We start from the raw sequence: 14,577 nt of genomic DNA on the forward strand, positions 1-14,577 counted from the left end.
GTCTTTTAGTGAGAGGGGAGAAAATTACTGCATTTTCAGCCTCAAGTAGAGGCAATTACAGATACATTTTAATGGGGATTATTTCAATCTAAGACTATAACAAATGTATTACAAGTGTGTATGTTGAGGATCACATTTTTTGTTTGGCAGTCTAAGACACTGTTGGTCAGTTTTGTTCACTTGCTGTTAAAGTGATTAATTTTACTCGCATTTGGATTAGGACTACAACTTTAAGTGTTTGGTTTTCCTTGTACTGTTTCTGTTCTGATTTGATGTAAAGCGTGTTTGAGCATGAGGAAAAGCGCTATAAAAATCCAATGTATTATTATTATTTAGGAAATTAAACTAAGCGATAAACATAATATGGTATCAAAGTATATTTTCCAATCACAAGGAAGAAAAGCTTTTTAAAAATAAGATACAATAATTAATAAATAAACCTATCGATGTAGATAGGTAAGTAATGAAGACATTTAAAATAAAAACAAGCAACCATACAAAGCAACAATAAATACAACTCTAAATTATACATCACAAATGTGCCACAAAATTATTATACAGCTTTATACATTTCTTGGATTTTTTTTAATTAAATTTATTAAAAATAACTAAGTAGAAACTATGTTTCATGTTGTTGTGAAATGAGGAATGTGGCATACTTTTCACTACAAAAAGTTTGACTAGTAAAGTTGTATCAATTAATAGATGGCAACTTGAAGGCAACCAACAAACTATAATAAAACACTGAACTTAAAATCTTGTAAAGGCTAACATGTTAGCAAACAATTGCAGACACGGAGCAACATTTGCATACATTTTGCTTTTTGCCAACTCCCAAGCAAAATATCGAAATATAATTCGATAGGAATAGATTGACATTGTTTGAAATCTTTGGTTTCTCAATGGTTAAGAAGATTGATACTACTCATAAATGTTTGTTGTGTAGATATGAACCTTCAGCCCGCATCCGGTTAGCATAACTTAGCTCAGTTAGCATAAAGACTGGAAACAGGAACAGCTTGTCTTGTCCAGTAAAGTGGGTGAGAAATTACCAAAACAGACTATTGCTGTTGTCTGCAACACACACACACACACACACACACACACACACACACACACACACACACACACACACACACACACACACACACACACACACACACACACACACACACACCACACACACACACACACACACACACACACACACACACACACACACACACACACACACACACACACACACACACGTCCTAAGGGGTCATCATCTATCTCCTGTTTCCAGTCTTGATTCCTCATCTACTTTCTCGCAATGTCGCCACAAGGCAAACCTTACTCACTCTTTTACTCTTTGATCGTTGATAAGCCAAAAACTTTTCTCTCCTTTTTATTTTTTCAGAATAAAGACCTAAATACTGTCTGTATAGTGTGTCAGGAGAATAGGAGTTTTCAGCTCCTGTTGGGTGTATGAGATTCTTTTTCCACCACATTAGTCTAAATAACTCTCTGTTTTTGTCTTGTTGCTGTGTGTGTGCATGTGAGTGTGAGCACAGATTCCATCCATCCATCCAGTCCTTTGAGAACATGTTCACGCCTGTGTGAGTGTATCAACATCATATCCCCCCCTATCCTCCTCCTTCTCAGAACAGATTATGAGCGTTGGAGCTGACTGAAATGACTTTGAATTCTCCAAAGCCCCTAACCCCTGGGAACATACCTGTTCTTGCAAGCCTCAAACGTACAGGTGCCTCATTTCAAAAGCCTCCTCTCTTTCTCTTCCTCGCTCCTTTCCCTCTCTCGGTTGCTCCCTCCCCCTTACGGCTGCAACTTTAGCCCTCGTCTGAACTAGAGGCCTATTGAAATACCTCCCCCTGGTCTAGTCTGCACTTCAAAGTTGACTTTCACCCCCGAGCCAGATCCGAGGAGCGGTCTGACCAGGAAAGGGCCCAGACCCTGAATAGTTGGTACTTCAAAGCTTGTAACATTTAGTTATGAGCCATTCGAAAATTAACATATTGATGCTATAGTTATTATGAGAAAGTATTAATCAGGCTATAAACTTCGTCCAGATCGTTCAACTGCGTTTTATTGCATTTTTACCAAAAATGTTTTGATCCCTTAACTTATTATTCTATTTCCCCGTTTTAATTTAGTCCTTATAGCCATTGTGGACATTAATGATTAAATAATACATTTAAAAGCCTCTTGGATCGGCTGCAAGTCACATAACTGTAAACATGACTGTTTTTTTTCCTGAGAAACTGTCATGATTGGTCTGTGTTTTCCCCGTTTTATTTTGTAATGTCACGATCTGTCTGTTTCCCTGTTTTATTTTTGAAAAGTCTTCACTCCCTGTGTTATGTCTCTTTTTACTTCCTGTCTCTGTGTTTTCCCTCCTGTTTGATTACCTGATTGTGTTCACCTGGTCCCCCTGTGTTTTTCCTCCCTCCCTACCTGTTTCTTGTCCTTGTGATTATGCTTGCATGTATTTAAGTTATGGGTTTCTGTCTGTTGTTGTCGACGTCTTGATGTTTGATGTTCACACTTAAAGGTGGGGTAGGTAATTTTGGAGAAACCAGCTCGAGTGCGCTAGAATTTGAAAATACACAACCGGAAGAAATCTGCCACTACAGAGCCCCTCCTCCAACACACACGAACGCGCACATGACCAATGAGAGCACGAGATAGGTTTGTGCACAGACGGAAGGCTGACAGGCAGGAAGGCCATCCAGTTATTTTAGCCGGGCCGGCTAAAATGATTGGTCGTGCTTTTTACAGTACTACGGCTTCCACAGACATTTATCAAATTAATTAATAACATATCCGTATTTATTTATTTCTCCAAGTTATGTTTTTGTGTGCACTGAGGAGTCTCAAACAGGCGTTTGTTTAATCATTTTAAGATTGGCTTTAATCAATGTGTGAAAATGAATTCTTCATATATGATAAATGAGAGGTAACATTTTATTTATGGTATTATTTCCACATCTCCATTTTTCCTTCTGTCAACGGTGTTGCAGTTTCTCGTCTCTCCCGTTTTTGTGCTTAGTGCGTACGCATGGGTTAGAGTTTGCCTGGAGGACCGCACATTTTCCCGTAAAGTTAGTAGGCTATTTTATAAATCGCAAACATTGCGTAGAAACTGGCGTACGCCATTTTTTGCGCGTATATCCCTTTATAAATGAGGCCCCAGGTGTCTGGTCTTTTTTTCAATATACAGGAAACATTTGATGGATTCAGCTAGCGGTTTTCACTTTTTTAGCTTGACCAGGGACATTCGAATATCAGATTCTTGGGAAGAGGAGAGCGATGCTCTTTAAGTCAGGTTTTCAATTAAGGATTTATTGAATGTAGTGAGTGATTAGAACTTTGACTTAATAAAAAAATCTGAATATACTCCTTTCATACTGCTTTTCCTTATATATTTGGGAACCCATTAATAACATTTGTATTATTATATTCAAAGTACTGTCAAGCATCCCTCCCTCAGTGCTGGTATTTTCCCCCCTCTTTCAAATTATTTTCATGAGAGTTTCCCACTGGGATCTTTGCAGTGACATCATGCAAAAATGTGAATAGTCTGAGCCGGCGGGAGTCAATAGTCATCATCGTTCTGTGTCATCAGAGGGAAAGCATCTCTCATAATATGGGGGTTGTGGGGCCCATTAACTGCTTTATGTAATAATATGCTGCAGTGATGCGCTCTTCTGGGAGCCATGAATGTAAATGTCCCCCCCCCCCCACCACCACCACTCTCATCATCTCCTTTCTTCATTAAAACATAACGTCAGCACCATGCCAACAAAGGGACAATTCACAGAGGCTGGGAGCCCGCTTGGTACGCATAGTTCTGCACTGATGGACTGATCAACCACACTCAAATGTTCCCTTTGGGTATTATTAGTAACCCGTGATCTTGTGTTTATTTCATATTTGCTCATTTATCCAGGCAAGTCAATTAAGGACAGATCTTTGTTCAGAATAACAGGCAGGAAGGGGGGGTTGCACAGGCAATGAGTATCATCAGTTATATTATATGATAATGATGTATGGAAATCTGCAAGAGTGAAGTAGCTCGGGTGTAGGCTTTGAATCTAGGGATAAACATTTAGCATAAATCCACAAACATAAATAACAATTATTTTCAAGTTTCTTTTCCCATTTAACAACCAGTACTCAAATTAGATTACTTTAAAAATGCATGTTCATCTTGGATAAGATTGTGTGAAATCTTGTTAAAAATACATTGAGAATTTAGAGAGTTTGGGAATAGCCATAGAGCTTAAGATTCAATAAATCAATGTCACAATTTATTTATTTGTGCGCACAAACTGTCATTTCTGGCTATGAATTAATTGAATCATTCCCACATTTTGGGTTGTTTGTGCTCACAAGATCAATACACAGAGAGATCTAACACAACAGGCCAGCTTTCCTCCCTAAAAAATGAAGTGCACCTGCTTTAGGTATGTCCAGCGGTGAGTAACCATGAACATATCCAGGATCTTCCAATTGAGCAACTATAAAGTCAATAGCATCCTCAAAATTGGAATGATACCAATGATACAATCAACAAGCTCCTTGTTAATAACAGTTATCTCTTGAAAGGCAAGTGTTACCAATTGTTTTTTAGTCAACAACTTGTTGTCAGAGCAGAAGGAAACTGTTTAACTCAATGAGAAGATATTAAAAGAGAACAGACCATAGCGGTGCAGTCATTTAACATCACATGAAACATCATAATTAGCCAATGAATCGTACTGCTACAAAAAGAAAACTTCCCACAACTACGGCCAGCTATCCTCTCTCAAAGTCCTTCTCATCCTCCGCACTCTCTCAGCCTAAACATGTGGACAGCTGATTCTGCTCAGCGTGGCCTGAGTTTAGACACTGATGCAGAAGGAGAGTGGGGCGTCAGGAGAGGATCCACAGCTGCTGCCAGATGAAAACCTCATGAGAAGAGGGGAACAATTTGTCAAAAAGGAAAAGAAAAAATGTTAAACAACAAAGGGCCAGATTGTCCCCAAACAGGTACTTTAAATAAAAGCAAAACCTGAAAATACAGTGTTACTGCATATCCATAAAAAAGTATCAAAAGGCATTTCATTCATTAATCTAAAAGTATGGCCATACTATTTGGTATTAAAATATCTTAAATCAATAAACAAAAAATGTAAGAAAGTAATATATAATCAAAAAAATAATTAGTAAAACATTATTTTTGTATTTATTTGTTATGTTATTTGTATTCACCCAATGCCTCGTCATGTCAGCATGCCTTTCTATGTGCTCAACTTTGCATTTGTTTCAACGTTTTCACTGGGCCAAAGAATGTGGGCATTATGTTACAATAAACATTTGGTCAAAATGGTCCCTTACCCTATTTATTTGAGGTCCAGGCCAATGTTGGTCTAGAATGTAATTCAGAGGGCCATTAAAAAATCTGTCATCCAACTTGCCTTCGGAAAGGACGTTTTAAAGATTACTTGATTTACATTTTCCTATGGACCAGCAGAGGGCAGACTTGTAATAAAAGAGGAAATAGACCCTCTGAGTAATTGGATCCCTATCACTTGTTGCCTTCTTGCATTGTATGGCCCATTAGCAAGCTGATAAAGTGCATCTAATTGACTGTCAAAACAGAGCTTGCAGGCATTGTGCATTTAAAGTTCCATCCTTCTTGTATGTATTTATGTAATGTATCTGTACCCCATGTGCATGCCTGAGAAAAACTGAAACAGAGCGTTAATTGTCACAAGACAGAAATTGGACATGTGGTGTGAATCAGGATTCATGAAACAAAGTGACGTCCAATGTGATTGGTGATCCAGTGAATTATTGTTTTGCCGGAGGCGCTGAATCACTTTTTGAGTTTCGCCTTTGAATTGTTTTCCTCCTCGCCTTCTTTTTCTTATTTCTTTGAGTCCGAACACATGTTGACCATCATGCTTTCTTCCAGAGACCCTAAAAAGTTCTCACAGTTGGTTTTCATAATCACACTGCCACACAGCTGACAGCAAGATGAGACCTTGTTTTCTTGGCTTTTTTTTTACATCTAACACTTTGCAGAACACACCCTTAATTTGTCCACTTTTTATAGAACTAAAGGAAACAGGCTTTTCTAAAGTGGTATTTTTCAATGTTTGCCTTATGTAAAAACAAAAAGGCCATTGTGGACTGAAAACATATATAGGCCCACTGTCGCCTTTAAGTCTCGTTACTTACATTAAAGACAGAACAATGCATATACAGTTTCGTCATCTCTTGCATGGCACCATGAGCTCTTTTTACGAGTTGTTCAGTTGCACAAAGATTCAAATCATCACCTATTGTGGTATTTAAAAGATAGTTTGTGTGTGTATTTGTGTGTGTATCTATTCTTTAAGCGTCATTTAAAGACACAGTGTTCTTATTTGCACATAAGGAACAGACATAATGACACATAATGAGCAGTCTGACAGGCTGAAAAAAGTCACCAGGCAGAAGATCCTAAGAAACTGGCCAGCGTGGAAGTTTCACAATAGACTCTTTATACTGAACAAAGACTGATTGAGAAATAATTGTCTTATTCTCCATAAAAAAACAGCAACAGTTTGTTTGTTTGTGTCAAATTACATTTAAACATTAAGAGGTTTGTTAAATGGCTGAAATGATCTATGATTACATTGATTAGCTTGTCAGGTTGGTCTTCAGGATGGCAGCTACTTTGAAGATCAAAATAAACTGGAGATCTATAAAGACTGGTATGCATGTGGATTGCCTTTAATTCCTGTGCAATAGAACAATTCCAATTAATGACTGAAAGGCAGATTGGAAGGGAAAAATACATGATAATAATATGAAAATATGAGATTTTTGGTAACATATGTATTGTCAAACTGTTTACTATATTGTGACCTCTAGGTGAGCAAATCTAAATCAGATTGAAAAATTAGCCGGGTTAAATCATGAAGCGTCCTGAAGAGGTATAATGTTTATTTTAAGGTGGAACTGCAGCCAAAAACGTGTCAAACTCGTGGGAAAAGAACACTGGGTGGCTTTTCATACCTGTTGTTGAAACAACAGCTGCAAACGTTGCCTTTGCTTCACAATCAACTCAATAAAACATATTTGTAGTCAAACCGAAACGTGTGACTTGAGTATATTCCAAACAACAAGTCCCCCTATTTGCAGAGCAGCAAAATCTGCGGCGCCTCCTTAACTGAGTGCTGGCACTCCAGAGTGGGGAGTGCAACGGAGAGGGTCAGAAAGATTGGTGGGTGGGGATATATCCCTTTTGGGAGAGAGAGAAAAAAAAACTAAAAAAATAATCACGTGTTTTGAGATCAAAGGAGATCCGCTTTGTAGAAGGGCGAGGAGGAGGGGGTGAAGAGAGAGAGAGAGAGAGAGAGAGAGAGAGAGAGAGAGAGAGAGAGAGAGAGAGAGAGAGAGAGAGAGAGGAGAGGAGGAGAGAGAGAGAGAGAGAGCGTTTGCAGGCAATGTAATTGACAAGGCTTGCAGTGGTGAAATAAACACGCTCCAGCCCAGGCTCAGCTTTTATTGCACAATTCTGCCTTTTTTTGACGCATCGCCCGTTGCCCGCGTAGACCTGAGATCGATTACCTACACCCGATTAATAAATCCGTGTGAAATTATGTCCCGATCGGCGAAGATCCAGCCGGCAAGATGATGATTTTACCACGGAGAGGCTCAGATCGTGTACCCGACTCGGTGGTCCTGGTGATCTTCGTGGTTGCCGCTTCTCTTGGTACGGTTTTTGCCAAGGATACTGCCTTTGTGGAAGTGGTTCTGTTCGAGTCCAGTCCCAATGGAGATTATACTACGTACACGACTGGTTTGCAAGGACGGTTCTCCAAAGCAGGAGCCACTATCAGCGCGGAGGGGGAGATCGTTCAAGTACGTGTAAAGTCTGTTTCTTTACGGGGGGAATGACGAGCAGCAGTGCCGAGCAATACTACCGGGACGCGGGGTGTAATTTTACCAAGCTGCCCTTCTTAAAACTTTTTCCACAGAGGCTGGGGGGTTGACAATAGTTGTATATTGTGTGTGTGTGTGTGTGTGTGTGTGTGTGTGTGTGTGTGTGTGTGTGTGTGTGTGTGTGTGTGTGTGTGTGTGTGTGTGTGTGTGTGTGTGTGTGCGTGCGCGTGTGTGTGTGTGTGTGCGTGCGCGTGTGTGTGTGTGTGCGCATGCAGGCGGTGTGAGGATGGTACTAAGCTTGCAAGCATATGCGGTCACAAGATGGCTCCTATCTTGTGGAATTCATTCACAGGGAAAACATGCTCTTGCAGGTTATTTTATTGATGTCTGGAGCTCTCTTGTGCACATTACGGTTAATTGCATTAATCCCGAAACACGAGCGTTTCGGAACCTTCCCTAAAAAGTAACGAATCTCCCACTGCTTGCACAAAGTTAGTAAACTTTTACCGAGCAGGTTTCATGCGTGTAACAACAGCAACAAGGCTACGAGGCTGCTATTTGTGCTTAGTTTTGGCTGTATTTCATATCCAGTGGCGAGTTTTAGACTAATATGCTGTTTTTAATCTGAATTGTTGGTTTTATTAGTGGAATATGTTTATTTGTATTGACTGTAGCTAAGTGTAAACTAACCCACTAGTCCCGCCGCTTGTAGGCTGTTACTATGTAGCAGTCATCAACACTAGCATGTTTTTTGTTTTAGCCTTACATGTAACCATTTTCTGAGTCTTTTATAAACGCATGCAAACAATAGATAAACAAGTAGTCATTGTGGAAGAAGACTCCATGTTTCCATCTTTCATTTCCTGGCCCCAAACATGACAAGTGCACTTGGCTAGAGCTGGCTATGCTTGGATCCACAAGTCACTTTTATATGAAGCTTTTCGCCAGAACCAAGTGTTTATTTGAAGTTTTATAATTCTTGCCCAATCGGCTTGGCAACTGCTTGTAAGGCAGCAAAGGTGTTGGGGTCTAGTCATGTGCCACAGATTTACATGTTTTATTTACTGATCTTAAGCATGTTCTTGTTATTATTGATAAAGGGATCATAAACTATTCCTAAATGTTGGAAAGCCACTTTAAGTTATATCAGTATTTATATCATCCCTTTGAAGTGGTTGCTTTTATATCTGGAGGTATCTATACAACTGTATTTTATGCACATCAAGTTAATTTGGATGAAGATTGTGATTGACAGTTGAGCCAACAAGTTCAGTCCCCTGTGATTGATTGAATGGCGCTTCATTATGAAGGGTTCTTCTGATGTGAAGTTTGACATTGGAACATCACAAGATGAACACTGAGGTTTCACTGTATGAAGAATACTTGACCAAACCACAGCAGTTGAGTTATTGTTTTCATTGGTCGTGTGAACGCCAGTATCTGCTGAAGTGTGACCTCAGACATAAGAAACGATTGAGCTCCATGAGATCATTGGTCTGTGGTGGGAGGCCGGGTTACAATGCAGCCTGTGGTGAGCGAGACAGAGAGTTGAGGGGCAGGGGGGCTGTTTATATGCTGCAAATACACATTTGAGTTTAAGCAAGTTCACCATGTTGCGTCAAGTGGTGGGCTGCATCACAAGAAAGCTCAACAGTGTTGTAGAATTTCTGCATCACGCTACCGTGAGTTAGCTGGGTTCAGATGGCGACTAATTGCACTTTTGACTTTTTCTAATTATGATGAGCTTGTAGTTTAAACATCTCGCACCACCTTCCTTCTATCTCTCTGCAGCAATGTCTGTATCACCCACTCAGCCGCATCTTTTCAGAGCACATATGTATTTTTGTTTTCCTCTTACTTTGAAATAAAGACGCTATGTGGGGATCAAAGGAGGGGACACTCAGCACAAAAAATGGCCCCTGTTTATACACAGTGATGGCCATTTGGCGCCACTCGGTAACCACACAGAAATGTCGGACCTCAGCTTTACATCGCAAACCGCATCTATTTAGGTTTGCTTTCTTTGCTAACATAGCTTCTGACCACTTAGAGGCAGCTTATATTTTGTCAGGCTATAATGAGGGGCAGTTTGTTCAGCACGACGCACTCTCCTGAATTTCTTACAACATATATTCTACCAAAGATTTATGGAAGTTGAAACTGACAATGAATAACAACCATACAACCTGAAGAGTATAATTTTCAACTGGTATCAAATTCCCTACTTGCATATTTTCAACTTGTGAAATAACATTGCAGGAACGTGTTGGGAAATTGCTGTGGTGTTGTAAAGGATATAGTTTTACATTGGAATTAGGTTGAACATAAATATTCAGTTTCCTGTGCATCCAGTTGTCCGCACTGACCTCTGCAGCCATTGCACTTGTCGACTTTTCTTCCCACTTACAAGGCCTCTGCCATCTCGTGTTCATTTGAACAGAGTGCTTGAGGTTTATGGTGCCTTCTAGTCCTCTCTTCTGCTGTTTGAACAGAGCCCTGAGGGGTTTGCGTTACCTTGTGTGTACAGCAGTGGCCAGACCTCAGCAGGTATCGGTTCAAATACAGGGGAAAGAGGGGGCTTGGCAAGTTTCCTCAGCAAGGACCAAACCACGATCACCGCTCATACACTCCAACTTGCCTTTGCTAATTCCCTAAAGCTAACACTCAGCTCTGCCCGAATACTGCAAAAAGTGGCAAACGCTGCCGGGGGGGGGCAAAAATAATAAATTAAGTTTATTTTGGTTCTCCCTCTGCTCTAAGGGGGGACGACACAGATCTGGCCACAGTGCCAAACCCCAGGCTTCCCAAACCAGCTCCCTGATTGTTCCAGTTCAACTCGCTAATAGCAAAGTAATTAATGTCTCCCTAAATCACTCTGTGAAGACATGAGACTATGTCTGTGTTTGTTTGTGTGTGTATCAACAGGCATTTCCCTAAGACAACTTTAGAGTGTAAATACATCCTTGGCTCTTAACTCTGATTCTTGGCACTTGGCAGGTTGTCCATCCTGACATGTTGATAATTGTATACACGTCTTGTCCCTGACTTAAAGACTCCCTGGTTAGACTACCAGATTAAAAATAGTTAAATAACATAATAAACAGCACCATTTTGGGCCATAATAAATAGTTTTTTGGTAGAGAAACAAAGATAAGGAGGACTTGGACATACTTTACATAACATCACAGTTATGGATATCTTGCTAAAACTTTCTGCATAGTAACAGCAGTTTTGACCTAAGCCTGTTAAATGAGGCAAATAATGGCATGACCAACTTGTCCCCTTATAGTCAAAATCAATGTGTAATTGCAGTTTTTTTTCATTAAAAAGAGCTGTATGCTTCTTTCCACTTACAAGTAGACAAGTATGCCTTTCCGTTTTCAAAGATGATTTTTATCATTTTGTTCCCCGACTATTTTGAAGAAAGTGTGTTCTACAAAGATCAGCGAGGTAAAATAACAGTTGTCTGAATGGAGTCTGGTCACCTAATGGAGTATATTAAGTGTATGTTTTGCAATTTACAAGTTATAATCATACACCCGATGTCAAGTGATTTTTTTAGACCTATTTTTGTTTACACTTGCATCACATAATATATGTGCCACAGTCACGCGTCCTAAAACCCAGAAGTAAGTTAGCATTTTAACACTTCCGGTTCCTTCGACAAAAACCAATGCAATTTCTCCATAGGATTTTGGAAAATAGCTCGAAATAAGGTCTGTGGTTGACACAAATTGAAGAGACGGATCACGTTTTGTTCAGCCGGATAATATCCACATGTCTACCCTACTTTTATCATTTTCAAATCATAAATCTAATCGATAGATTTATGATCGATAGATTTATGGCGATTGTAACCTTTTCCACTGAGTACAAAAGCCAGATATTAGTACTGTTTTTGTTGTTGTCCCCTGGTAAATGGGTTTTCATTGAGTCACCCAGGTGTGAAGATGGCCACCTCGAATAGCAGATGATGCTGAAAGCACTATGCTACTAGATGTAATCTGATTTCTTGAATGGACTCTACAATGCACAACCCCTCATTCTGACAGCTGGTCACCATGTTTTGCCACATTCTCATCATCTCCACATGTTGACAGCGCGCGCACACAGCCATCCTGATTAATACACGTCTGATGCGACGGGAATAACATCTGCTTCTCATAATTTTCTATTGTCTCCCGGATGCCAAAATTGTCTTTCCTGTAGCAAGATGAACTGTGATGCACTGCATGAGTGCACATCTGCCTCTGATTTCCAACGGGCCCGTGCTGTCCGCATGTGAGTGAGGAGCAGGGACGTGGCAGGGGCATCGAGAGGACCAGATGGAACTCATATTGTCGTCGGCCAGAACCAGAGGGAATAATGTGGCTTTCGCCTACTTCCTCCCAGAAGGGACATCCCCTGAATCCAGTGACAGGAAGAAGAGGATATAGTTTCCCAACACCCATGAGCTGTTTCACCTTTGAACTTCATCTCCATGCACATGAGGTCCCAGTAACTATAGCTGGTAGACTTCGTGATGTGGTTCTGTGGAAGTGGCTGTTTTTTTCTAACTGGATGTGCAGGGGGGAAAGTCGTGGTTTTGAGCTAAGACAACGATGAGCTTAAATACTGGAGCTCCTACCTTGGAGCTGGCAAGAGTTATGTCGCGCTGCATTTAGACTATAATGAGAGCTTTAGTGGTTTAAGGCATCCAGTACGCTTTTTTCACCACAGGCTGGAAACCCCAAGAGGCCATAATGGGCCGGGCCCAGACGGGAGGTGCCAGGGACCGGGCCACTCCCAGCGCCAAAGCAACAGTAGCAGTACACAAACGCTGGTTTAAAAGGTTAAAAGTGCTGCTCCCTACTTTTTTCCATTTATTGGCTTGGCGGTCGCAGCTGGATTTTAAGTGCTATCGTCTCTTAACCGCCACCCTGTTTCACTTTCATGTCCCAGCCAAAGTAATTTGAGGCTGCCTTTCTCCCCTTTTCGGAATAGAACAGACTAAACTGTTTTTCTCTTTCTCTTGCTTGACACCCCCCCCCCCCCCCCCCCCCCCACACACACACACACTTACCCACCACTACCACCACCAGTCTGCTCTTTTTTTTGGTGTAGCCAAAATGTGTCATTCATCCTATAATGCATGTATGTGTATGACTTCAAGTGAGAATTACACCTAGTTCTTCTCAACCAGCATACTAATTAATTATAAGAACTTCAGTTGTATCTGGTTGTCCTGGTGGCTCAGGGTTTTTTGCTACAGACCATGAAATACAATGCTTGGTACCAGAGATGGGGTCGTTACTAAAAAAAAGTAATATATTACATATTACTTTTTTAAAAAGTAATACATTACACTACTTCGTTACTCTCTACATAAAGTAACTCGTTACTTTACTCGCAGAGCCGGCCCGCCCCTCCCTACAGGCAGATCATGCAGACTGCTAAAGTTTCAAATGTTCTCTTTAGTTCAGTTTCCATTGTTGCATAAGATGTTGATCCAGATAGCTCCTGAATGTTTTCCTATCTGACCGTGGCTGTCCTCTGTCTCCTGCTATCTGTATTTTGCGCAGTATATCTCTGAACGATGGTGATCCCACTGTGCAAATGGGCAACATTTCCTCTATTAGGAAGGATGCTACAAGCCTGTCCATCTCTGCTTTGGTTACCGGTCCTCCAAATTCAAATTTTTGCTGCTTCGGAGTCGGCGGCGGCGCACTCACAACATCCTCACTCTGGGTTTGGGGGTCCTTAGCTATTAGCTTCACCTTAGCATGTGTTCTTTGCAGGTGTTTGTTGAGGTTTGACGTGGTGTTTAAAGCAGTGGATAACAGCTTCGGGCCTGGACACAGTTTGCACCTCACCGTCACATTCCTGTCTATTCTTCGGACGAACTCAAAATAATGGGCAGACCTCCACCAGTGGCGTTTTCTCCCGGAGGCCAAGGGAAGCCAGGCTTCCCCTGTTTTTTCAGATTGTAGTTATAATTTAAATAAATAAATAAAAACACTTTGTTTTGTTTCGATAATTCTCCTTTGCTGTGTGTTGCTGCCGGCCCGTCTCTCCCCCATTCTCATTGAGTATTTTACAAAGAGTGAAACAAACAGCGCCCCTCTAGATGTTATGGTGAAACAGTAGATTGCACTCACTGTTGCGAGAGGAGGCCAGCCGAATCTGGCTTCCCTTTGTGAAAAAAAATGGAGGGATTGAGCAATCAGATGAGGCTCACGTGATGCCCCTGCCAACCTGTGATTGGTCAGGGCCATGCCAAGGGAAGCCAGAGGCGGCTGGCTTCCCTTGCCTCACAATCCAATCCAATCGTCTCAACTTAGTGTTGCAGTGACGCGTCCTAAAATCCGGAAGTAAGCTGCTTTCGGTTTCCCTCGACAAAAAAGCAATGGTATTTCTCCATAGGATTTTGGAAAATAGCTCGAAATAAGGTCAGTGGAAAACGAACCTGTTAGATAAATGCACGTTGTGTTCAGTCGGATAATATCCACATGTCTACCCTACTTTTATAATTTTCTAATCATAAATCTAATCGATAGAAGATAGATAGCGTCACTGCATCACTCTCACCGCCGTTAGAAAGTAGCAAGCAACTGAAGCAAGTGCAATTATGGAGGGTGGAGATTTGGAGTATTTAATCAAAAATAATTGTAATAAATTTCC

At 40.9% G+C, this 14,577-nt stretch overlaps 1 protein-coding gene across 2 annotated transcripts in view; it reads left to right on the forward strand.

Moving 5' to 3' along the window:
• Positions 1-7,314: 7,314 nt before the first annotated feature.
• Positions 7,315-14,577, forward strand: part of znrf3 (zinc and ring finger 3) — a 68,399-nt gene continuing 61,136 nt past the window's right edge. Inside the window, exon 1 of one of the 2 annotated variants that reach the window (XM_034225247.1) lies at positions 7,315-7,896. In XM_034225247.1, the coding sequence (XP_034081138.1) occupies positions 7,666-7,896 (231 nt within the window). In that variant the 5' untranslated portion in view covers positions 7,315-7,665. The remainder of the gene's footprint in view (positions 7,897-14,577) is intronic. The other variant, XM_034225246.1, reaches the window with a different exon arrangement.

The sequence above is a fragment of the Gymnodraco acuticeps genome, unplaced genomic scaffold, assembly GCF_902827175.1.
Source record: "Gymnodraco acuticeps unplaced genomic scaffold, fGymAcu1.1, whole genome shotgun sequence".
In the NCBI taxonomy this organism is placed as follows: Eukaryota; Metazoa; Chordata; class Actinopteri; order Perciformes; family Bathydraconidae; genus Gymnodraco; species Gymnodraco acuticeps.